General features: G+C 47.9%; 2 protein-coding genes across 3 annotated transcripts in view; both read right to left on the bottom strand.

The window, feature by feature from the left end:
• Positions 1 to 965: 965 nt before the first annotated feature.
• Positions 966 to 1,946, bottom strand: LOC123429852. The gene has a single exon (XM_045113827.1). It carries the CDS (start codon positions 1,669 to 1,671, stop codon positions 1,447 to 1,449), a length of 225 nt encoding a protein of 74 aa, XP_044969762.1. The 5' UTR covers positions 1,672 to 1,946; the 3' UTR covers positions 966 to 1,446.
• A 7,528-nt stretch (positions 1,947 to 9,474) lies between these two features.
• The window catches only part of LOC123425685 (phospholipid-transporting ATPase 2-like), a 41,750-nt gene continuing 27,059 nt past the window's right edge, over positions 9,475 to 24,165 (bottom strand). For both annotated transcript variants that reach the window (XM_045109392.1, XM_045109393.1), the window contains exons 11-25: positions 21,813 to 21,909; positions 21,617 to 21,726; positions 21,358 to 21,522; positions 21,029 to 21,183; positions 20,876 to 20,956; positions 20,645 to 20,765; positions 20,077 to 20,183; positions 19,573 to 19,704; positions 18,992 to 19,145; positions 18,104 to 18,221; positions 17,783 to 17,956; positions 17,594 to 17,645; positions 10,324 to 10,451; positions 10,084 to 10,234; positions 9,475 to 10,002 (exon numbers count right to left, since the gene is read on the bottom strand). In XM_045109392.1, coding sequence (XP_044965327.1) covers positions 9,664 to 10,002; positions 10,084 to 10,234; positions 10,324 to 10,451; positions 17,594 to 17,645; positions 17,783 to 17,956; positions 18,104 to 18,221; positions 18,992 to 19,145; positions 19,573 to 19,704; positions 20,077 to 20,183; positions 20,645 to 20,765; positions 20,876 to 20,956; positions 21,029 to 21,183; positions 21,358 to 21,522; positions 21,617 to 21,726; positions 21,813 to 21,909 — 2,084 coding nt within the window. In that variant the 3' untranslated portion in view covers positions 9,475 to 9,663. The remainder of the gene's footprint in view (positions 10,003 to 10,083; positions 10,235 to 10,323; positions 10,452 to 17,593; positions 17,646 to 17,782; positions 17,957 to 18,103; positions 18,222 to 18,991; positions 19,146 to 19,572; positions 19,705 to 20,076; positions 20,184 to 20,644; positions 20,766 to 20,875; positions 20,957 to 21,028; positions 21,184 to 21,357; positions 21,523 to 21,616; positions 21,727 to 21,812; positions 21,910 to 24,165) is intronic.

The raw sequence follows: 24,165 nt of genomic DNA, 5'->3' as shown, positions 1-24,165 counted from the left end.
AGGCGGTGCCGGAGTGACGTGTCGAGGGCATCATCGGACCGGAGGATCCCCCCCCCCTCCCCCCTCCCAGTGGAGGCGGGTAGCCTTTTGCCCGCGCTGCTCCCACGGAGTGCGCGGGAGGCGGAAGAGGACCAGCAGCGCCGCCAGAAGGAAGAGAGAGATTGACACCGTGCTCTACGAGCAGGGTCTCGCGTCGGCCCTCGCCTTCTGCCACAAGGTGGAGGAGTGGTGCCGCGAAGCGACTGCGCAGGAGCGCATCTACGTCAAGCTCTCCTTCGACGAGGACGAATAGTGAGCGCACTCCGCATCTACTACCACACGAGCTCGACTCCGATGAGCTCAATTTTGCATAGTGTGGTAGGATAGCTAGTAGCTCCGGTAGGTTAGCTTACCTTTACCCCCTTCTAGTAAGTGATGCACTCTGAATGTATTTTGTACGATCGTCTACTATGTAATGAATGTGGTTTTAATTTCGTCCGTGATTTTTTTTAAATTATACAGTTTGATTATGTGGGGTCTGTTTTGCAGCGCAACATTCCATCCCGTAAAACTTCATTTTGTCTAACTGTAAAATGCTTTTGTGGAGGTGTGCGAGAGATGCTCTTAACAGAGACCCGCTAGCTGGCGCAGACATTGTACATCGTGGGCCACCGAAATTTACACGAGCGCAGCAGTTTGGTATGGGCTGTCCACATCCATGTGCCATATGTCCTCGTATGCCATGATGCACATGCAGTTAATGCCCATCTGCTGGTGGTCGGCCTGGCATGAGGTTTCAATTTGCCAAATGCTGTTGCTTTCCCCTCCAGCAGGCAAATTTTTTGACAGAATAATTTATCTTTCGCAGGAATTGACGGAACAAATTTGACGACAACGCAACACGAATATACCCCGTCCTTGTTTATTTGGAAAAAATATCTCATAGCAGTAGTAGATAGTAGGGCCTTGTCAGATGAAAGGTGTGATTTTCCCAACAAGAAGAAAAGATGAATATTGTGAGGAATCACACGGTTAATGCCGTGGAGAGGAGAGGGGAAATGTATGAACAGCCATGCTATTACAAGAGGAACTAATTAGTGATGGATAACAAATAGAGATCCTAATGCTTCCCTCTTCTCTCTTGCATGAGATCGTGCTAACAATTCCTATTGTTCCTGACGGAGATACTAATCGAGAAGAGAGGGCAATGCAACCTTATCTCGGAGTACTAATCAAGACTTGCCACCTTGCATAATACTATATGTACATAAGACCACAAGAATCCAGTGCAACAATCTCCAAGGCCAAGCTAGCTAGAGAGCACGGCTAAAAACACAAATTAATAAGCAGATGGAGCAAACAAAACTAGCTGGCACATACATGCATGCTCCACCGCCGTCGGCAAACGGGACGCGGGTGGAGACGGCCGTCGCGCGCGCAGATCAATCAGCGTCAACGACCGCGGGTCTAGTAGAGCCGGTAGTGGCGGTAGGACTTGAGCATGGCGCCGCAGAAGGTGCAGATGATGGCGCGCCAGGTGACGCGGTGCACGGTGAGGAGGTAGCAGAGCCGGGTGGCCGTCTCCATGTCCGCCACGCTGGCGCAGCCGCCGCACCGCGAGCAGATGCCCGCCGCCGGCTTGCTGCTCCGCACCTTCCGCCGCTGGTCCACCAGGAAGCAGAAGAACACCATGCCGCCGCTCCTCCTTCCGCGCCAAGCTCTCCAGAAATATCGCTGAAACTCTCGCCGGAGGTATTTGATAATGGTGCCTGGTGGTGGTGGACAGTGCAATACAGCTAGCTAGGCCGCGCGCCGCCTGTGCGATCTGCCACTGCGTCAGCGCGCGCGGGGGGTATATATATAGTCGCGGGCCGCGGGCGAGGATGCGTGGTGGTGGTTGTGATTTTGGTCAGCAATGGCGGGGAGCCAGTAAGCAGGCAATGTGCGGGCGGTGTGATGGATGGAGGGGAGGTAGGAGGAGGGATTTAAGGCGGGGCGAGGACGGCATTGATGGCTCTCACGGTGGTGGGGAAGGTGGCGGTTAGGGGTGGCCATAATGTCGTCCCTGCCAAGCGTATGCTTCTTGACTAAGTCTATTCTCTATTGTATGCGACGGAGTACGTACTGGTTTGGTTTAACCTCGCCGCGGCAACGCCAGAACGTGGTGTGGTCCGTCAGCCAAACCACTTTCACTCGAGAGTATAGTGAGCAGTAGTGTCGCGTTCGTCCGTCGCATCTGAGAGGAAACCTTTCACCATTGTGTGGTTACGCAGATGCATCCATGATATCCATCCATCGACGGTTAGCGCTGCTTGCACGTTGACATGGAACGGCGCGATGGGGTTTTGATCCTAGACTAGAATCTGCCCAGAAAGATCGAGCCCAGCTGGAACGTTACCTGCATGGTTTTTGGTACTTCACATATTTGTTTCAGTTGAGTCTGATTAAGCATATACAGATAAAAAATCAATATCTTCATATTGATTGGTTCCTTGAATTCACTCTAGACTGCATGTGCCGAAAAGGAAGGCATGTATTTGGTTGTGGTTTGGTTTGAGACGAAACACAGGTCCGATTATTTGGTTACATCCAGAACCATAGTGTGGTAACCTCCTCCTCTATATGATGAGGTTACCAGATGCATAAAAATAAAGCAATCGGAACAAACTTAAGCACACATTAAAGTTTAACCACGCACAAAAGTTGAACATAGTACAATAAATTTTAAGCGATATCGTAGTACATAATAGTCTTAAACGAACAACTCGCAACACGGAACTAAAACGAGAGGTCATTTACGCGGTCACGGCAAAGGCCTCGCTGTGCTTCTTGCACTTGATGACCACCTCCACGTCGTCGTCGTTAAAGACAAACACCTTCATGGTGTTCGGGTGAGCAACTTGAAAGTCAGCATGTACCCGATTCTGACCTGGTGAACGGCAACGAAGCCGGTGTTCGTCTTCAGACTGAACTCTGTAGGCACGACGGAGAAGTGGTTCATGAAGTCCAGAGGCAAAGATAGAGCCTATAGCTTTCGAGGAAAGATCACCTTGCAGAAGCGGGTTGGTCCTGCCTCCTCATGGTAGTGCACGTAGTTCCTTCGCTTGGCGTTAGGGGATCCTGCACCAGGGCGTCCACCAATGGCGTCACCACCTCCTTGCCCTTCTTCAATGGTGGCACCACCTCCTTGCCCTTGCCCATCTGCATTATCGACAACACGCAATTCAAAGGTCAACATTCATTCCTACCGGCCTAACTCTCATATATTTACCCACACTTCTTAGAGCATCTCTAACAGACCCCGTATAATATCGAGCCACAAAATGCGTTTACACCTCACTGCTGAGCAGATTTGTGGGCGAATTCGTGCGCTGCACATCAGTCCCCATATATGAAACTGTAAATTTTGGAAAAAAAACATTCATGGGAGAAACTTGCAAGCAAAGACATTCATCATACATAGTTGATCATCATAGACAACATAGATATATAGTTCCTCATCCAACTACATCACACTACTACGTAGGAGGGGGGATCTGCGGGCCGTGCAGCGTACCCGAGCCTAGGCTACCAAAAGCGATGGGTATGGTAGCGATGACGCGACGAAGGAGCTAGAGGATCTCAATCCTCGTCGGAGTCGAGGTCGATCCAGACCTTGGCCTGCTCGGCCTTCATGACGCGCGGGTCGGCCTCCATGGACGCGTGCGCCTGCGACGCCGCGAAGCCCTGCTCGAGGGAGATCTCCTCAATCCTCGAGCTCGTGGCGGATGCGCGTCTCGGTCTCCTACGCCTCCCTCACCCAGCACTCCATGATGGCGCGCACAAGGTGGTCCTCCTGCCCCGGGAGGAGGTAGTCTTCGGGGCCGATGACGCCTCGATGCGGCGGGTCAGCATTGGCCTCGATCTTGACGGCGAGCGGCCTCAGCTTCTCCGGCTCTCTCTTGACCGGAGTGATCCGCCACGAGCTCGAGCGACTGCGGACGACCTCAAAGCAGTAGAGGAGCCAGAGGAGGCGCGGCGTTGGACCGCGAGCTCGCGCTCGTACTCGTCGAGCTCGCGGCATTTGAAAGCCGAGGGCAGCTGGCTACCGTAGTTGAGCCACCTCCATGCCCCCCGCTTGCATGCAGCGTCGGAGATGCGGCGGCGGCGGTGCTCCGCGTCATCGCCACCATTTCCGTGGCCGTCCATGGGGCCGGTACGGGGCGCTAGGGTTTTTTTAGGCTCGGCGACGGCGACAAATTCGAACGAAGTGGGAGAGGAATCACGGCGGAGCGGCGGCGGAGGCGGATAGGATTTGACCCGTATCCAAGCGGTGAAACCGCATAAATAGCGGTGGAAGGGGTCTTTCTGCGGGCCACGGTAAAACAATTATGGGCCGAATCCGCGATATATTGTGTATTCTGGCAAGAAAAAGGGTCGAACCCGTATACTCGTCGGAATTATACAGGTTCGGCCCTTTTACGGGATCTGCTAGAGACGCTCTTACCCAACACCGCAATCGAATCCTCTCTCATTTTCACCTCCTCTCTCATTTTCACCCCCTCTCTTCTTCAACCTTTTTGTTTCACCACCTCTCCCTCACCATGAACTCTAACCCCAACCCTTTCCCATAGGGCATGTGATGAAGGGCATTCTTCATCGGGTGCTTGCTCAATGACTGCAGGAAGTTTAAGGAAACAATGGAAGTGTGCTCGAACTTCACGAGCATGGTTGAAGTGCACAAGGAGGCCGACACTATGATGAAGAAGGCGACAACGAAGGAGTTGAAGACGTTGATTCCTGACCCAGCGAAATGCGCTTTGTGTGTCGACGTCCTTCGTTGGGCCATGAATCAGGCGACGCTCGTCACGGGGCCAACTAAGCCAAGTATAGGAAGTACAAGCGTCCCAATGACGACCATGTTGCGGTGTACTAGACGACATGAACTGTGGTGGATCCGGCGGAGGAAGACGATGAGGTGCGGATGGTGGCCACGACGCCGGCGGCAAGCGACCGTGCAAAACCCATCGTTCCTGACCATGACGATGAGGAAGAAGACAGTGTGAAAAAGACGAAGAGAAAGAAGACGGTCACAAAGAATAAAATAAGCCTACGCCCCATCGCCGCTCAATGCGACTCCAGGGTCGCCGCGGCTAGACAAGTAGGTTGTTCCCCAATCTCTATCCCCGATGTAATGGACCGATTAGGCATGAACTCAAGATGTGATCAATCCCCCACCCTCGATATGTTCAATCCCCTCCCTCACTCTCCTATCGTGTGCTCCAATTAAATCTAGCCTGAGTCAACGGAGTTACTTTAGAGAGGTCAAAGAACGTACCGCCATTGCTGATGCGCTCCGGTGAAGGTCTGAAGTCGTTGTGGTGGTCGCCGTCGTCGTAGATCCTGGTGGTGTAGCTCTGGCAGTCGCCGTCGCCGGTGTGAGTAGAGAAGAGGGGAGAGAGCGATGAGGAAGGGAACTGAGGGTAATTATGACGGCGCTTCGGAAAACACCACGACTTGTCGAGACTGCATCCACACGTGCAACTGCCCACATCCATGTGCCTAGGGTTGCACCGCTCGGGCCTGGTTCCACAAAAAGGATCGATTTGAGCGTTCCCGTGGATGCATGCCTAAAGATGCTTTTTTGGAGGAGGTTAAGACCCCCGGCCTGTACATCAATCAATGTGTACGTTCATGTTTATTAATTATTCAACAAAGATCTCGCAAGAACATACATCAAACCATGTGAAGCCACCACTCACACCTCCAAAACATGATAATGTGGAGTGCTCTCACTCCCAATATCTAAAACCGGTGTCGTTGCCGATCCATTCACAAAACGTATCGGAACCTACAGTTGATGCATCAACCTAAAGCGTATATCACATGCACACATTTTAGAAGCCGCCATCATCATCGAACCGCTGACCCATCTTGAGGAAAGAGATCTGCATCCTCCGTGCCAGTCTGGCCATCCGTCGACGCCGCCATGACGCCCAACGACACCACCTCCCTACGCACAAACTACTGAGCACGTCGCGATCGCCGGCAATACACCACAGCACCATGCCGCCGAGTACCATCAGTCGACACAGCTTGAAACCTTTGGAAGATGTGTCGTGCGTAGCACCTAACGAACAAGCATGACACAGCGTAGCACCTGCCGGACACGCATGACTTGACATCTTCACCGAAGCTCCGTGCAAGACGAAGCTGCTCCACCTCTTGCCTCTGTCTTTCAGCATCACTCCACAAATGATGCTCCCAAGAGAGAAACGACATTGCAGTGCCGTCATCGTCCGATCTGGAAGACCAGATCCTAGGGTTTCCCCCGGAGGAGCACGAGTGGATCGACAGTAGTTATTCGATGATACGTTCATGAAGGTAACGACGCAGGACGCCGCCATTGCCCGCCGATGTCTCCCCGACTAGCACTCGGGACTGCTTGATGGATCTGGAGATCTGACCACCCAGCCTCAGGCCGACCACCTCCGACGAGGAAGATGACCACCATCGCCAAGGCCCGCCTCCATGCAGAGAAGGGCCATCAAACTCCAGCACCATCAATAGTCGTGCCCGACGCCAAGCCATGCACTGCCACCAACGGCACATCACGAGCACCCCGGTGATGCCTCCCCGATCTACCTCGATGCCGATCCAACGCCGAGCACGGGCGATAGAACCAAGCCGGCAAGTAGCCCCAAGGGGATCCCGTCCGACTCCGCCAAGCCGAGGTGCCACCGACCCCCGCATTGTCCAGATCCTGCAGGTCGGCCGTCGCACACTGCAACCATCACCAACACCTAGTCCTTCTTGTGCAGCCCTTCACGCCCGTCACCGTGGCAACCCGACGTCATCACGCCCCCACACAACACTGCAGTGTTGATCGCCCCATGACTATCCCGCCTCACGAAAAGGAAAGAGTGCGTCGTTGCCGCCCACGTCGGGTGAGCTTTGCCCGCCAGCATGCCCTGGCGGCGACGAGGGGGAGGGAAGGGGGAGGAGGGTCGCGGTCCGGCGACGACTAAGGTTTCCTCCCCTGCCGTCTATGAAAACGCCACAGGAGGAGAAGTTGTATGCCTAAAGATGCTTTAATCAGGCCAATCAGTCGATGCGGATAACCAAACGACCCAAACTCTTTTTAACGGACCTGACCCGATCTAATGCATCCTACCAAACGCGTCCTTGATCCACCGGCGTGCAATGGACCGACGGTGTTGTTGTTCGAGTTGTTCCCCTTGGACTGCCAACAACTATGGCTGTTTGGAGAGGAAAAAGGTACTCCTATGGGTTGGACAAGGACGGGGCGTAGGTTGCCTGCCAGAGGTTGGTTTGGACTTAATTAGGTGATGGATAGGCAGCAGGGCATGTCAGCCAGGTGACTGTCATCACATTAATATGCCTGCTGCCTCACATTTGGCTCTCGCGAAAAACGTCTCCTCTCGTGCATGTACGTACGTACTAGGTTGATATTTGTTTGTGGGTTGAGACTTCCTTGCTAAGTAATCTTGCGAGTTGGCAACGTTTTTCAACTTGTGTTTAGCGTACACGGACGAATCTGTTAATTGTGCTGGGTGCCGCTGTGACCATGAGCAACTGGCCTAGCGACGCCTACTGACAGCCCTACACCGATCGGCTTGTGTTGCTTTCAGCACCCCTATCATTGTACAGGGCCATCGCATGCTCAGAAAATTTAGATTTTTGTGTGAAGTGAATATGGTGCAGTATGAAACTCGTATAATTCCAAGCTTCAAACATGCATGTATGTCGTCCTTGGAGTAGTATTTGTTGGGGGGATGTCATGTCCTGAGGGTAGTAGTCTGTGAAGGCGCTAAATCCACCTTAATCATTTGCAGACACTGATCAAGTTTGCGAAACAATGGCATCGGGATGGCGACGGGCCCCGATTTCATAAGAAGGACCGCGAGCATGGGAGGGCATCATTGTATTGTACACGTACACGGCACATGATAACCGATAACGCCGGTAGTGGAGTACGTCATATGCCAGGCCTAACGAAACATGCCACGAACGGGATGGCATTCAAGCGTGAGGCTGTGGCGGGTGACAGATGGACGACGCATGTTCCGTCTTTAATTATAAACAGCTTGGTACTATACTAATACTATCATTTTGGCCAAATTGTTGTCCTCGATTATACTTCCTCCGTTTCTAAATACAAATCTTTTTAAAAATTTCATTAAAAGATTACATACGTATATATATATATATATAGATATTTTAAAATACATATATTCATTTATTTTACTTTGTATGTAGTCACTTAATAAAATATTAAAAAATAAATAGAAATGGAAGAAGTATTTTTCCTTTGATTCCCAAAATATCCATGCTGTGCCCGGGTTCATAGTACTCCCAAAAGAATTCAAGGAGGAGAGACGACCCATGCTGTGCTTGCTGGCACCATTAACGCCATGACTGAATGCTGATGATGGCCTCCAAAAAAATCGGTGATCCCATAACAGTGGAGCCGGATCCCATAACAGTTGATCTGCATCATTAGTCATGTTGGTATTCATTGCCGGCCGTGTAGTGTACTCCTACCTCCGACTCCGAGATTAAAGCCGGCCACGACCAGACAAGGCCTTTAATCCCTGCATGGGGTCGATCCACCAACAGCCTACCTACGATCGATGCTCAGGCATTTTTTGTTTTGCCTTTTTTTTTTCTTCCAGTGGTCCGCTCTATGTCCATGGCCCATGGGAGCACTTGAAATAAATAATCACATTAAACTAGTGCACTCAAAATGACCAAATCCCCAGGAGGCAACGAAGCAGAGTTAACGCCGCCGGTGGTGAGGTGCCTGTGCCATGAGGAATAACGACAGAGGGAACGACCGACGATCTCGACGCCAGCTTCGCCTAAACCGTGAACCTGTCATGGTTAGGACGGCCGTGCACCTTCTCTAACACCATCTATACACATAATAAACTGCTAACAGACGCTGCGCGTCATCGTGGCAAGTTGATCCATCCGACACGATGCATGTCTTTTATTGTTTTATTAGTTTGAGCGAGCCCACAAAACTATTCCAAGACATCTCAAATTTGCAACCTCAAGAATTTGTTTGCATAGTCCACGAAATGGACAGAACCAATTTGAACTAAAACACGACACTTTTTTGGGACCGAGGAAGTATTTATTTATTCCATGCATATATGACACTTTGTTTCCCCAAGTTCTTGAAGTGCACATATCATAACCGGTCATTTTATCTTCAGGCTTTTGTTGACATGCACAAGTGTGACCCTTTTATATTGTTTGCATCCACTCAAACAAAAAACTTAAAAAGATAATGAATGATGCAACTTAGATAATTTTCTTTTCCCAACAAATTATTACTCCCTCCATTTCGAAGTACAAAATATAAGGTGCATTAGTTTTTTGAGAAGTTAAACTTCTCTATCTTTAACCAAGTTTATTGAGGAGAAAATTAGTAGATATAAAGCCATATTAGTATCTTTGCAAGCAGTCTTTTTTTTAGTCAAATGCAAGTAGATTTAATCAGTTTCACATTTATATTCTGGGCAATATATAGCAAGTCCTTAACACGGCGCTATACAACACATCTTTTTTTTTCTTCTACTGACTATACAACACATCTAATTCAACTGACCTCTATTATTTGTCATTCCATTTTTCTTTGTCGATAAATATGACCTGTGCTACAATGACAACCAAAGGCTAACTGGTTTTAATATTTCTGGGATAAGCAGCAGGAACCCTTGACTGAGCTGGCTGAAAGATGTCAAATGATGACGATGCCAGTGATCTCCTGGATGCCATAGGAGAATCAGACAGTAGGGGCTCATAAACTGAACTCTTATTCTTGACTGGTGTGGTCAAAATGGAGTTGGTTGAATTGTCTTTCTCTAATCTGAGTTGAGATTCCAGATTTACCAGGGTGTACATAGGCCCACGAGATCGCTCGGCCTTCTGAAGAATGTTAATCGCACTCGGACTGTATGTGTATCTGAAATATTTCAGAGCTAGTACAGGACCCATGCCAACTCCACTGATTAGCTGAAACATTGATATCACATTGTCATGAGGATCGTGTGTGCAATAATAAACCAAGCAAAAGTATAAGATAGTAATGCTTACCAGCATTGTTATCCAGTATGACGGCTGTCTACAAAGGCGGAACATGATAGTGTACATCCCAGCAGTTGGTATGGTGCTGATACAGAGATTTATGACGTAGAAAGCAGCAAAGTTTCCCCATATTGCCAGAAACTGCAGAAAAGTGAAAGAACTGCAAAATGGAAAGACACATCAGACAAGTATAGTGTACAATGCAGACGTTGTTATAAGCATTATGATTCAAAAGTTTTGCTTTCTCACCTCATCTCCAGTGTCACGACAAACGCCTGCAACCAAATACTTCCTGAGAGAGCAACCATTGACAACTCCTCCATCTCACTCTTTTCATTGGCATAAGCATGAATGGTGATTAAGAAAACAACAATTGCCTGAAATCAACCAAGAAAAGAAGCTCTCAACCAAGAAAAGAAGAAGCTCTCATCTGTGCATGGGCATTACACATTCTAGTGAAATGCATGAAATTTCTTTCATATGTTTTGCAACTATCATCTCCTGGGACGTCCACTGATCGCCTTGTAAGGCTGATGTACTAGTCTCTTAGGAGGATGTAACCCCCCCCCCCCCTCTTTTCAATGCAATGAAACGCAAAGGTTTTTTGCGTTTTCTCGAAAAAAAACTATCATCGTTGGGGCATAACCCTCTCAGCGGTGCGCCATATCAGAACCCGGGTGTGGTGTCAAATGGGCAAGGGCCGGGCCGTCACCACCCAGGTGGCACGCCGTATTTGAAGACGGTGGCAAGTGAGCAAGGACAGGGTCGTTGCATCCTTAGTGGCGCGCTACATCGACGCCCAGGAGTAGACTCGTTGAGTGCGAAGGATAAAGGAAGCTAGCCGGGCCTAGGAGGATCTGCTTAGGTAGTTTGAACGTAGGGCCGTGACAGGTAAGCTTCACGAGCTGGTCGATACAACGATGAGGAGATGTGTTGATATCCTTAGCGTCCAAGAAACCAAATGGAGACAAAATGGAGGGGATAGAAGGTGAAGGAGGTGGAGGATACCACGTTCAAGCTGTGGTACACGGGGACGACTGCAAACAGAAATGGAGTAGAAATCTTGATCAACAAGAGCCTCAAGTATGGAGTGGCTGGTCAAGCTGGTAGTTGGGGACTTAGTTCTCAATGTTATCAGTGCGTATGCCCTGCAAGTAGGCCACATTGGAGAAAGGCGAAAGGGACATCTATAAGATGGCCAAGATCCGAGGAAGGAAGACGAGGGATGTCGACCAAGTCAAATGCATCAAGGACGGAGCAGATCAGCTCCTGGTGAAGGACGAGGAGATTAAACATAGATGATGGAAGTACTTGGACAAGTTGTTCGTGTTAGGAATATGCAACTTGTATTCCCATGAGGCCATAGGCCAGTATATATACATGTACAGGTGGTGGACTATATGCAGGAAACCCCTTATATGTTGAGATAAATACAAAAGGGTACATGACTTATATTATAACTCTAACACCCCCCCTCAAACTCATGGTGGATGAACAACACTGAGTTTGAAGTGATAAAAGCCATGTTGTGCTCTAGTCTGGGCCTTCGTCAGGAAATCCGCCAACTGTAACTCGGAAGGCACATACTGAAGAGCAATAACCTGATCCTGCACAACAACGCGCACATAGAAAGCATCAACGCCAATATGCTTGGTGAGCTCATGCTTCACAGGGTCGCGCGCAATGCTAATAGCACATGTACTGTCAGATAAGAGCAGAGTCGGTGTAGTGACAGAAACACCAAAATCCTGAAGTAACCACCGTAACCAAGTCACCTCTGCCGTCAAAAGAGCCATCGCTCGCAACTCAGCCTCTGCACTCAAACAGGAAACTGCAGTTTGTTTCTTCATCTTCCAGGCAATGAGAGAACCACCAAGAAAAACACAGTAAGCAGAAAGTGAACGGCGATCTGAAGGATCACTAGCCCACGTAGCATCCGAATAGGCCTGAAGCTGTAAGGAACTGGAGCGAGGAAAGAATAGACGGTGAGAGATCGTGCCCCGAAGATATCGGAGAACACAGAGGAGATGACTATAGTGAACCGATGTGGGAGCAGAGATGAACTGACTCGGAATATGAACCGGATAAGAGATATCCGGACGAGTGACAGCTAGGTAAACAAGACTGCCAACAAGATGACGGTAACGCATCGGGTCAGGCAGGGGATCACCATCAGTAGCACAGACGTGAACATTGAGCTCCATAGGAGTCTCAACAATGCGCTCATCAGTAAGAGCAGCACGAGCAAGAAGATCCTGGATATACTTTTCCTGGGATATAAAGAAGCCATCAGAGGTAGAAGAAACTTCAATCCCAAGAAAGTAGCGAAGAGGTCCAAGATCAGACATAAGGAACTGCTCACTAAGACGGGCCTTAACAAAGGCAATATACTCGGGGTCATCCCCACTGATGACCATGTCATCAACATAGAGAAGAAGAAGGGTCCGACCACGAGGAGAAAGGTGAATAAACAATGCTGGATCATGAACACTGGATGAAAAACCAGCGGCAGTCACCACAGAGGCAAAACGCTCAAACCAGGCGCGGGGGGCTTGCTTAAGGCCATAGAGAGAGCGACGAATACGACATACCATGCCATCAGGAACAGAATACCCAGGTGGTGGCTGCATGTACACCTCCTCACGCAGCTCACCATTAAGAAAAGCATTCTTAACATCAAGCTGAGAGATAGACCAATGGCGTGTAGAGGCCACGGCAAGAAGTGTACGAACAGTGGTCATATGAGCCACGGGAGCAAAAGTCTCGTCATAATCACGACCATGCTCCTGCTGAAAACCACGAGCCATAAGACAAGCTTTGTGACGCTCAAGAGAACCATCGGAGCGAGTCTTAACCATGTAGACCCACTTACAAGTGATGGGACGGACTACGGGAGGAAGGGAAACAAGATCCCACGTACCAGTGCGTTCAAGAGCAGCAATCTCCTCTGCCATCGCAAACTGCCATTCAGGATGAACAACAGCCTGATGATAAGTAGTCAGCTCAAGATCAGCAGCACCAGCGGTGGAAAATCCAAAGCGATCAACAGACGGACGAGGACGAGAACGCAAGCCATAAGTAGGCTGAGACGAGGATGCCGACACATCCACAGAGGCATCCATAGAACGTGCACGACGAGTGTAACACTGAGGAAAAGATGGAACAATGGAAGGAGGAATCGCCAAGGTAGAATCGGGGAGTGGCGACGAAGAAGTCACCGGAGATGAAGGTGTAGAATCCGGTGACATGCTAGACGAGGAGACCGTGGAAGATGGTGGCGACAAATCGACTGGAGATGGAGAAGCAGAGGGAGCGAAACGAATAGGCAAAGGCTCGACGGGTGTGATAGGTGTCTCAGGAAAAGTGAGGAAAGAGATATCCTCCACTGAAAAAGTCGAGGAAGATGGGCGTGGGTAGAAGGTACGAGACTCATCGAAAGTCACATCCCGAGAGATACGCATCCGACGACCGATAGGATCCCAACAACGATAGCCCTTATGCTCATCACTATAGCCTAAGAAGACACACTCAACAGACTGAGCGGTCAGTTTGGTGCGTTCGCGGGGTGCAAGAAGAACATAGCAAACACAACCAAACAAGCGAAGCATCGAATAATCGGGAGAACGATCAAAAAGACGCTCGAAAGGAGCACCACCCTGTAGAGCAGCGGAAGGCTGGAAATTGATGAGATAGGTGGAGGTGGAGACGGCCTCAGCCCAAAAATGAGGTGGGAGAGAGGCAGCAATCATCAATGCACGAGCCGTCTCAAGAAGATGACGATGCTTGCGCTCAGCCACGCCATTCTGAGCGTGAGCACCAGGACAAGAGCATTGAGAGAGAGTCCCTTGCTCAGCAAGAACACCACGCAACATCTTAGAGATATACTCACCAGCGGAGTCAACACGGAACACACGAATGGGAGAAGAGAACTGAGTATGAACCATGGCAGCAAAACGCTTATAAATGGACAACACCTCACTACGAGAAGTCATGAAATAAAGCCATGTGTAACGAGAGAAGACATCTATGAAAATAACATAGTATTTATGACCCCCTTTCGAAGTGAAGGGAGCCGGACCCCATACATGAATGAACTAAATCAAAAGGACGCTTAGACACTGACTCACTATGTGGATATGGTAACTGAATCTGGTTGCCAAGACGACAACCCTGACACCCTAAAGAGGCATCTCCTGAGACAGACCCCAGAAGACCTCGACGAACTAACGACGACAAACGAGAACCACACATATGACCAAGTCGATGATGCCACTGCTCGAAGGAACCAGTAGCCGAGGCGACCAAAGCGGAAGAACTGGCGATAGAGTGGGCAGTGGAAGGAACATGAAGCCAGTCCAACTCCCAAAGACCCTCGGAATCACGGCGGCGAGGACCAGCCCCAACCAGAGTGTGCGTGCGACGGTCCTGGACAGAACAAGAGTCAAGGTCAAGGATGACACGACAACCAGAATCAGCAAGTTGACCAGCGGAAAACAGATTCATGGTAAGTCGAGGAACATGAGCAACATCAGGAACAGAATAAGGAGTGGTAAGAGTGCCTCTACTAATGACAGGAAGGGGAGTACCATCAGCGGTGAGGACATGAATAGGAGAATCAAGCAATCGAAGAGAGGACAGAGTGAAAGAATTAGAAGTCATATGAAAGGAAGCTCCAGAGTCCAGAACCCATGGCGATGTACCTGACTGTGTAGAAGGTGGTTGCTCAGTGAGGGAAGCCTCAATCACAGAACCAGCAGTACCCGTCGAGGAAGAACCTGAAGCAGCGAGCAGACGCTTAAGTCTCAGAATATCCTGCTCAGTCAAAGCGATGGCTGACGCTGTCGAGGTAGATGACGAAGTCGTTGTAGAAGATGATCGCTCCTTGCGCAAGTGTTTCTTCTTCGTGTAGCAGTGGGACTCAATATGACCATCATTGTTGCAGTAGCCACAATGTGAACGGGGGCGACCTAAGCCTCCAGAAGGAGTGGGCAAGAGCGGCGGAGCACTCGAGCAAGAAGGGGTCGGTGCAGCAGGTGGCGTAGAAAGAGCCCGAGCAGCGAGCATCGATGGAACCTCCAGCAAACCAGCACCACGTAAGCGAGTCTCCTCAGCACGAATCTCAGAAAGCGCCTCAATGAGAGAAATACGGCCACGAGCAAACAACTGAGCACGGCGAGGCTCAAACTCCTTACGGAGCCTAGACAGGAACTCGTAGACGGGATGAAACTCCAAATCGGCCTGGACAGCCTGGCAACAGGGGCAAGTACGACAACCAGCATTGCGGAGAGAATCAAGCTGGCGCCAGATAGCAGAACTCTGTGCATAGAAGTCATCAACAGTAGAGTCACCCTGCTGAAGAGCATGCTCCTGACGAACCTTAGAGAGGTATAAGGCATCACCAGAGGGCTCATAGCGTTGACGAAGGCGAGTCCACATCTCAAAGACAGTAGGAAGGCCCAGAAACTCAGAGGCAAACTGAGGCAGAACACTAGCAGTGAGAACAGCTGCAGCACGAGCATCATCATCAAGCCACTGGGTGTAAGCAGACAGAGCACCATGATACACCTGAAGAGCCTCCTCATAAGTCAAAACCTTCTCATCATAAGCACGAATAGCAGCCTCATCAGCAACCTTAGCCGCATCCTTCGCAGCCTGAGGAGCATGCGCGGAAAGAACCAGTGGAGTCAGAGGAGTGGGAGCCACAGGAGGAACCGGACGTGGCGGACAACAGACCTCGCCAGAAAGAACTCCCCAGAGACGAATGCCACGCATATGAATGCGCATGAAGCCAATGAACTCGATGTAGTTAGTGCCATCAAAGATCACGGAACATCGAGGGACAACAACATAGCCCGAAGCAGTAGACACTTTTTTTGGGAAAAGAAATCAGTCAACAGGATCTGAACCCACGTCGACAGGAGAGAGAATTGCTCTGGAGGGCGAGACTCGATCCAGCAGGGGAGACGAGACAGGGACGGTGATCCGGTGCAGGGGAGACGAGGAGATCCGCCAGGGGAGTCCCGAGATCGAGCAAGGGAGACGAGATCCAGCAGCAACAGGCACGAGGAGATCCAGAGGAGATCCAGTAGGGAGACGGGACGGCGATCCGGTGCAGGGGCGGTCGCGTCTTCGATGTGCTGCAAGGACGACGGGATCGATCTGGTGCGCGGACGCGGCTTCGACGGGATCGAGCAGCTTCTGGTGCGGGCGACCAGATCGGGGAGGCCCGGGCGACGCGGCTTCGACGGGATCGAGCAACTTCTGGTGTGGGCGACCGGATTGGGGAGGCCCGAGATCAAGCAGCTGCGGGATTGATCTGGCTGGTGACGGGAAAGAGAAGAAGCCGGCCAGAAGGGCGGCGACGAGCGACAGCCATGGAGGAGAGCGGCTGCACGGAGCGGATCAACAACACGAGTTGCGACGTGCAAAAGTTAACCTAGCTCTAACCATGTTAGGAATATGCAACTTGTATTCCCATGAGGCCATAGGCCAGTATATATACATGTACAGGTGGTGGACTATATGCAGGAAACCCCTTATATGTTGGGATAAATACAAAAGGGTACATGACTTATATTATAACTCTAACAGTTCGATGGGGAGAATGAGAGCTTTACCATTGAACTGGACGACTCCTTTGATGATGCCAACAGGCGTTTTGTGCGGCGAATCCAGAAGTATGAGGTCAAGGAGGCTTTAAAAAGGATGAGAGGAGGCAAGGGATGAGCCCTAATTGTATCCCCATTGAGGTGTGGAGAGGCCTCGAAGACATAACGATAGTATGGCTAATAAATACCAATATTTATACCAATATGCCAAAAGAATGGAGATGGAGATGGAGTATATTAATACCAATGACTCCTTTCAACCTCATTTTTCCGGCAAACAAGATGCCAAAAGAATGGAGATGGAGTATATTAATACCAATATTTAAGAATAAGGGAACATTCAAAGTTGTACTAATTATTGTGGAATTAAGTTGATGAGCCATACAATCAAGCTATGAGAGAGTGAGTCATCGAGCAACGCTCAGGAAGAATGACAAGCGTGACCAAAAATCAGTTTGGTTTCATGCCTGGGAGGTCGACCATGGAAGCCATTTTCTTGGTCCGACAACTTACGAAAAGATACAAGGAGCAAAAGGAGGACCTGCATATGGTGTTCATTGACATGGAGAAGGCCCGCGATAAGATACCGTAGAACGTCATGTGGTGGGCCTTCGAGAAACACAAAGTCCCAACAAAGTACATTAATGTCGTCAAGGACATATACTGTAAAGTCATCAGTATCACCAAAGAACTAGCTATGGACAGGGATGCGTGGAAACTTGCTATCCATGTGCCAGAACCCATGGGTTTCAGCTCTAGCCTACCTGGGACTAAAGGCTTTGTTGCTGTTGTTGCAGCTCTAGCCTACCCTAACTCGTTTGGGACTAAAGGCTTTGTTGTTGTTGTTGTTGTTGTTCCAACTGTCATTTGCAGACTAGAAGCATAGCATGGGAGAACAAAGATGTACTCACATGATATAACGATCGGCCAAACCAACCAGCAAAGGTACTTGGATTCAAAAGCCTATAAAATATGCACATATTAGTGAAGGCAACACAAACTTGATACTAAAAAATTACAGATAATTTAATGCATATACTAACAGAACATATAGAACGTGTGGAAGCTGTCAACAACAAATGAAAGGAGGAATAATTTACCTTCCAGCCTGGCAGTAAAGTAAAATTTCTGGGTTCTGTGTCACTGTCTTTTCAGATAAATCCTTGTCCAGAACAGTAGTTAAAACAGGAATGCTTGTGTAGAAGACATTATAGGCCATTAAACTAACTGAATTGAATAAACTTGTTCCGGCAATACCTGAAACAAAAGAAAAACTGCATGCATATAATATGAGAATGCTGACAAGAGCAACTACTATCGGTATGCTTTCAACGGAAAATGGAATATGAGAAAGAAATTACAGATACAGAGCTCAAGGTAAAATAAGAAGGTGACCAACATGATGTTTTGTCATGACTTACAGTATCTGAATAAAGCAAATTAACAATGATTTGTAGAACGAATACTGTGAAAGGAAGGCAGTACGATTGTATGAGTATCGTCCATGGACAAGAATGAGCCTTTTCAAGAACCTGAACTCTGCCAAGAAGGAAAAGCAGAAGTAGAAAGCCATCAGAATTTCAGTGTACCAACCATTATGTAGTCAAATTATGAGACCAACAGTCGAGAAATTTCCTAAAACATGAAAATTATCTAGGAACAACATATTGTCAAACTCTTGCCCACAGCTTCGGTTGTATTTTAAACATTTCAAAGGAAGTAGTTACACTGTTATAGAAGTAATCACATGCAAATCAGCACAGCTTGGCATATAATTTTGGCTTGATGAATCTTCTGTGAGCTCCTTTCACGTGTGAAACATCTCAAGAAACTAGTACATGGCCCAGTGATATTTTAAGAAGAACACATACACAACTCCCAGGTAAGAAACCATCTATTATCCCTCCTTAAGTATTGATTTTTGTCCATTTAACCCCCTTAGGTGGTTCGTAAGGACATTAACCCAGGACTGCCCAGTACCAACTTGAAATGTAGACTTGGGAGCAGACTAGGGAGCAGGCTCATTTCATTATTAATTTGCATGGACAAAAATTTAAAGTGGACATAATGGGCACAATCGCAACACTAAGGTCCAATGGCCTTTGGTTAGTGCATTTGTTTAATCAATTTATTACCCAGAATTGTTGAATCAATTTAGTACCCAGAAGAATGAAGAAAAAATGACAGCACATTGTAGATTGAACCTGTTTGTTGTATAGAAACAAGATGAGGTGAAAATTCTACAAAGCAATAATGTAATCAATGTGAAAATAGTGACAACATGAAGGTCAAATTTGAAGAGGGCTTACTGCCAATGCTATAGTCAGCAGCCCTTGCTGCTTGAAGACCTTCTCTACCACTAATTCCTACACCAATGTGAGCCTGCTGTATCATTCTGACATCATTCCCACCGTCGCCAATTGCCAAAGTTCGATAGTCACACGACTTCAGAAGCTTGACAAGCTACCAGAAATGAAAGATGATCAACACATGGAGAAAAAAATCCGTGCAGAAGATATGCAGAATATTGAATAGGAAAAATAAGGTCCAGGTAGATTACAAATGGATATATAATGAATGATGATTGTGCGCATTGATCTGCTTCTTAAAGAACAAGTTACTGGCTGTAGGTGATATATTAGAACACATGAAATAGTTGCTCAGTGGTACACAATAAGGTGGTAATTGCATAGGCTCCTCAAAACAAAGACATGGAGATCCACCAGTTGATTCTCTCTCTCTCTCTTCTTTTCCATGTTTCATTTAAAAAAGACGTGACAAAATTGATGTATTGCATTCTTTTGACTTCTTAGGTCTATTAGTCAAATAACCAATAGTGATTATGTACTCGGCTCAGGTAAACATGAAAATTCCAGTTGAAAAAAATTACCTGTGCTTTCTGTGAAGGTGTTACACGACAGCATATTGCTGTTTTTGAAAGAACTGCTAGTTCTGTAAAAGCTTCCTTGTAGCGTGTTAGAATAATTTCAAGAGCCCATCCATCCACAACAAACGCTAACTCCTGCTCCAAGCAAAAAACTACATCAACAGATTAAACACAAGATGAACACCTCCTCTGTGTCACACACATGTCATTAGTTAAACATAAAATATACTTGGAGTGTTTGACCAGCAAATAGAAATTTTTACCAACATCTACAATACCAAATCGGTAAGACTCCACCACAAAATATACTTTCATAATGTAAAATTAATTTTATTTAAAGAAACACATTTAACAGAAATCGATGGGCAAAGTGTAACCTTGGAGATCCTGTCAACGTCCAAAACGACATGAATTGTGACATGAAGAGAATAATAAATTTCTTCAGGGTGTTAATTTCACCGAAAGGCATTGAGGGTACTATTTATTTTTACCTACAAGTTAACTAACCTTAGGTTCAGAAGAAGTTATCCGCATAGTGAGCAGAACTCTTTCCAAGCTCCTGGCAACTTCATCTTCGGTTTTCCCATTGATATACAAGAGTTGACCCTTGGGCTCTAAGACAATGGAAGAAAAGTCATGCAACAGTGTCGTCTTTTATTAGTTCCCTTCTACATGATTCTTTTTGCATTTAAGGACCCTCGTTCAAGCTGAGTTATTGCACCTAAACTAATGCCCTATACACACACACTGCAATTTCGTGGAATCAATAGTCTACCTTAAATTTGTGCCATCAGACATCTTAAACGATTTGAATCTTATTAATGTCGTGTTTTACTTCTTGATCTAATGTATGGGCTTAGTCACATAGAAGATTATAATGTCACATGTCAAGTAATAGAGAGGCTTGATCACACAAAATTGCCAAACAGAAGGCAGAGATAGTTCATAGTTGTGCAGTGGGTTTGCAAGTTCCACCTAATACCACCAGTGCAACACCCAAATAAACAGTGAACTATTGGGTGACGAGCCCAAAGAACCTTCTAGGTAGTGGAATTATTCAGTAAAGGATAGCTACCTGAAGAAATTAAGTTGCACAAAAGAGCTATTTGAATAGCAGTGCTTTGTTTATCTCCAGTTAACATCCAAAAATTAATTCCTGACTGTCTCAGTATTTCAATAGTTTCTGGCACACCATCCTATAGTCAGAACAAGACAGAAGACAGGGCCGCAGGGTAAGAAAATGCCAAAAAAAAATGAAAAATATTAGCATGCTTCACAAGAGAGGAAATCAAAGCAAAGGTAACACCTGGAGGCGATCCTCTATCGCACTGATACCTAGTATATCCAGGGTGTGCTCTAATTTCTGGCAAACCTCAGCAACTTTCCACTGCAAAAGACAAGCATTACTGTTTTTAGTTTCAGTTTATATGTAAATAAAGGAAACAAATATGATAATTACCTCCCGGTCAACTAACGCGCTGTTGGCCTCCTTAAATAACCGAGACCATTCTAGGTACTCCTCCAAACTTAGCTCACGCCATCCCAAGCAGAGTGTGCGTAATCCCAGCTGAGCATATTTGTCAACCGCGTCAACAAATGTCTTTATTTGCTGTCCTGAGATATTAAGATCATTAAATCTAATGGTCAAGTGGTCAACGCATGTCGAGTCAATGATTGAGTTGCTGATAATGGTTATGCTTTTACAGAGGCAAAGAGACAAGACAGAATGGATTAGCACCCATATGAAGAAACCAAGTCAATGAATAAAGAACAAAAAAGGGTGATTACCAGAATAAGCCAAAGGAAGCATAGCCTCATCTGCGCCTTTGGACAAGAGGAAAATCTTGCCACTTTGACTATCCGATATTACAACAGACATTCTTTTCCGATCAGAGGTGAATTCTAGAATATCAAGTATCTCATATTGAATCACCCGTCTGTTGAAGTGAATTTCTGCTTAAAGCATGCCTTATTATTTATCCATAACAACCACCGGGACAAGAAATGAACAATTACAGGAGATTATGGTGAAATGTACAGAAATTACCAGCATCATTTCCATTTTTGCTGACAAGCACCACATGCAAATTAGAGGCTGCATTAACAAGAGCATCCTCATCCTGGGACTGAGCTTTATATGATATCGTTCCGCCAGGACTGAAGTTTGAAAAATAGGTAAAGGTAAGGTAAACGGAAGGAAGATGAATTGTGGAGTGTCACTGTCGCATAGGCAAAGATATAACCTTTTTATAGGAATAACTGTATTGCAAAGTGCCATGACTGTCAAGAATTTAATGACATGGGGCGAATTATTGGCAACAGCATTCAGCAGTTCAATATCTACAGAGAGAAAATGACATATCAGTACACAGTGGGGTTTTTTTTGTGTTTTTTTTGAGGAACCGGCAGGAGCAATGCCTTTTTCAATATAGAAGGGATGGCGAAAAGACGAAATTTACATAGGGACGAGCGTTTTTAGGGAACGTCGCAGAAACCGCAAAAAAAGGCCGCAAAAAAAGACAGATCTAGAAACTAGTTTAGCCAATGCCCGCGATTGGCAGGCTTCCAGCGAACGCAAGGGCATGCTGATTGATTGCGTCTAGGGCAAGTTCCGCCACCTAGCGGTGCGTCAGGCGCCGTCCAGTGAACACGCGCCTATTTCGTTCCTTCCAGATCAACCATAGCGTGTAGATGATTCTCCCACTACGCCTCTTGCGCATCTGCTTGGATTGCGATTTCAGTGTCTTGTCCCACCAGTCGAACGGCTCCGGAAGGAAACCGGAGATTGGAATGCCTTCATTTGTCCACGTGTTCACCTGGTTCCAGACCACGATCGTGTAAGGACAGTCCTTGCATAGGCGAGTTGCTGTTTCTGGCTGCTGAAGACATAGCAGACACCTAGGGTCGTGGGGCCATCCCCTCACAGCCAGCATATCCGTGGTGAGGATTCTTCCATGTAGAGCTAGCCACGCAAAGACTTGCATTTGGGCTCAGCGTTTGCGGACCAGATTTTGGCCGTTTCAAATCGTGAGTAAGAGCCGAAGAATTGTGCGCCGTAGGCAGAGGTAGCAGAGTATGCCCCAGAGGTCGTTAAGTTCCAGTGAATGCTGTCCTCCTGGGCAGGAAAAAGCGTGATCTGAGTGATCTGTTGCCAATAGACACGAATTCTCCCAGTTGCTGAATGGTCTGAAATCTGGCCACCGCCCTGATCCAGTTCTCGTTCATTAGCTCTTTGTTCACCGATCTGTTCTTTCTGGTGGTAATCTTGTAAAGCTCTAGAGCTAGTAGCTTGAGTGGGCCGTGTCCGGTCCAGTTGTCATGCCAGAATAGGGTTTTATGCCCATTGCCCAGCGTAATCGAGGTACACGCATGAAAGAGGTTCATGTCTGCCTGGTCACACGGTAATTCCAATCCCACCCACGGTCTCTCTGTCCATTGCAACCACGGCCACCGGAGGCGTAGGGCACGGCTAAATCTCTACAGGTCCATGATCCCAAGACCGCCCAAATGCTTCGGGCGGCAAACGATCTTCCAGTTGACAAGGGAGTGTCCGCCCAAGGTCTGAGATTGGTCCTCCTTTTGCCAGATGAAGGCCCGAATGATTTTGTCAATCTTCCTCAGAGTCCCCTTTGACAGGTTGAGAGCGGTGATGTGGAAAGTCGCCATGGCCGTGAGGACAGACTGTGCGAGTGCCACCCTGCCAGGCTTGTTGAGCAGTTTTCCTTTCCAACCTGGAAGTCTGCCCGCGATCCTATCGATGAAGGGTTGCAGATCAATCCCTCCAAGACGGCGATAATGAAGGGGGAGCCCCAAGTAGCGTCCCGGGAAGGTGGCGATCTTGGCGGTCAAGACTGACAGCACATCCTGGAGGTCAGTGCTAGCACATCTGATCAGGAAGACCTCGGTCTTGCTCAAGTTTGTGATCAGTCCGCTTGCGTCCCGAAAGGTCTTCAGAATTGCAGAAATCGCCCGAAGCTCATCCTTGTCGAGGTTCGCAAAAATGCCCGCATCATCGGCGTAGAGGGAAATCCTGCATCTGGCCGACCTTGCACAAATGAGTTTGAGGATGCCTTGTCGGGAGGCAAGCTGAAGGATCTGCTAAAGGGGGTCAATGGCCAGTATGAAAAGCATCGGAGATACCGGGTCGCCCTGGCGTAGGCCCTTTGCGTGTCTGAACTTCCTTCCGGGGTTTCCCTTAAGCAGCACTCTTGATGAAGAAGAAGACAGGGAGAGCCAAATCCAGTCGCGCCACCGTTGCCCAAAACCGAGGCGTTGCATGACCTCAAGCAGGCCCAATTAACAGAGTCAAAAGTTTGAGGAAGAGGCCCGGGATGTTCCGACGGTGCGGGTTCTTTATAAAATTCTAGACATGTAAGAAGTTGTCCTGGATGGATCGCTTCTGCACGAAGGCGCTCTAGCATTTAGAGACCAGAGTGGGCAGGATCGAAGCCAGTTTGTTGGTTAGGAGCTTGGAGAAGATCTTGGAGAGGCTATGAATGAGGCTTATTGGTAGGAGCTTGGAGAAGATCTTGGAGAGGCTATGAATGAGGCTTATTGGTCTGTAGTCCCCGGCCACACGGGTGTCAGCCTTCTTTG

The sequence above is a fragment of the Hordeum vulgare genome, chromosome 2H, assembly GCF_904849725.1.
Source record: "Hordeum vulgare subsp. vulgare chromosome 2H, MorexV3_pseudomolecules_assembly, whole genome shotgun sequence".
Classification (NCBI taxonomy): domain Eukaryota; kingdom Viridiplantae; phylum Streptophyta; class Magnoliopsida; order Poales; family Poaceae; genus Hordeum; species Hordeum vulgare.
Note: the sequence above shows the minus strand (reverse complement) of the source record. Positions and strands in the feature narration are given on the sequence as shown.

What these genes read in the sequence shown, in the direction of transcription:
- LOC123429852 (XM_045113827.1), bottom strand. Translation starts at nt 1,671, where the DNA reads ATGGTGTTCTTCTGCTTCCTGGTGGACCAGCGGCGGAAGGTGCGGAGC.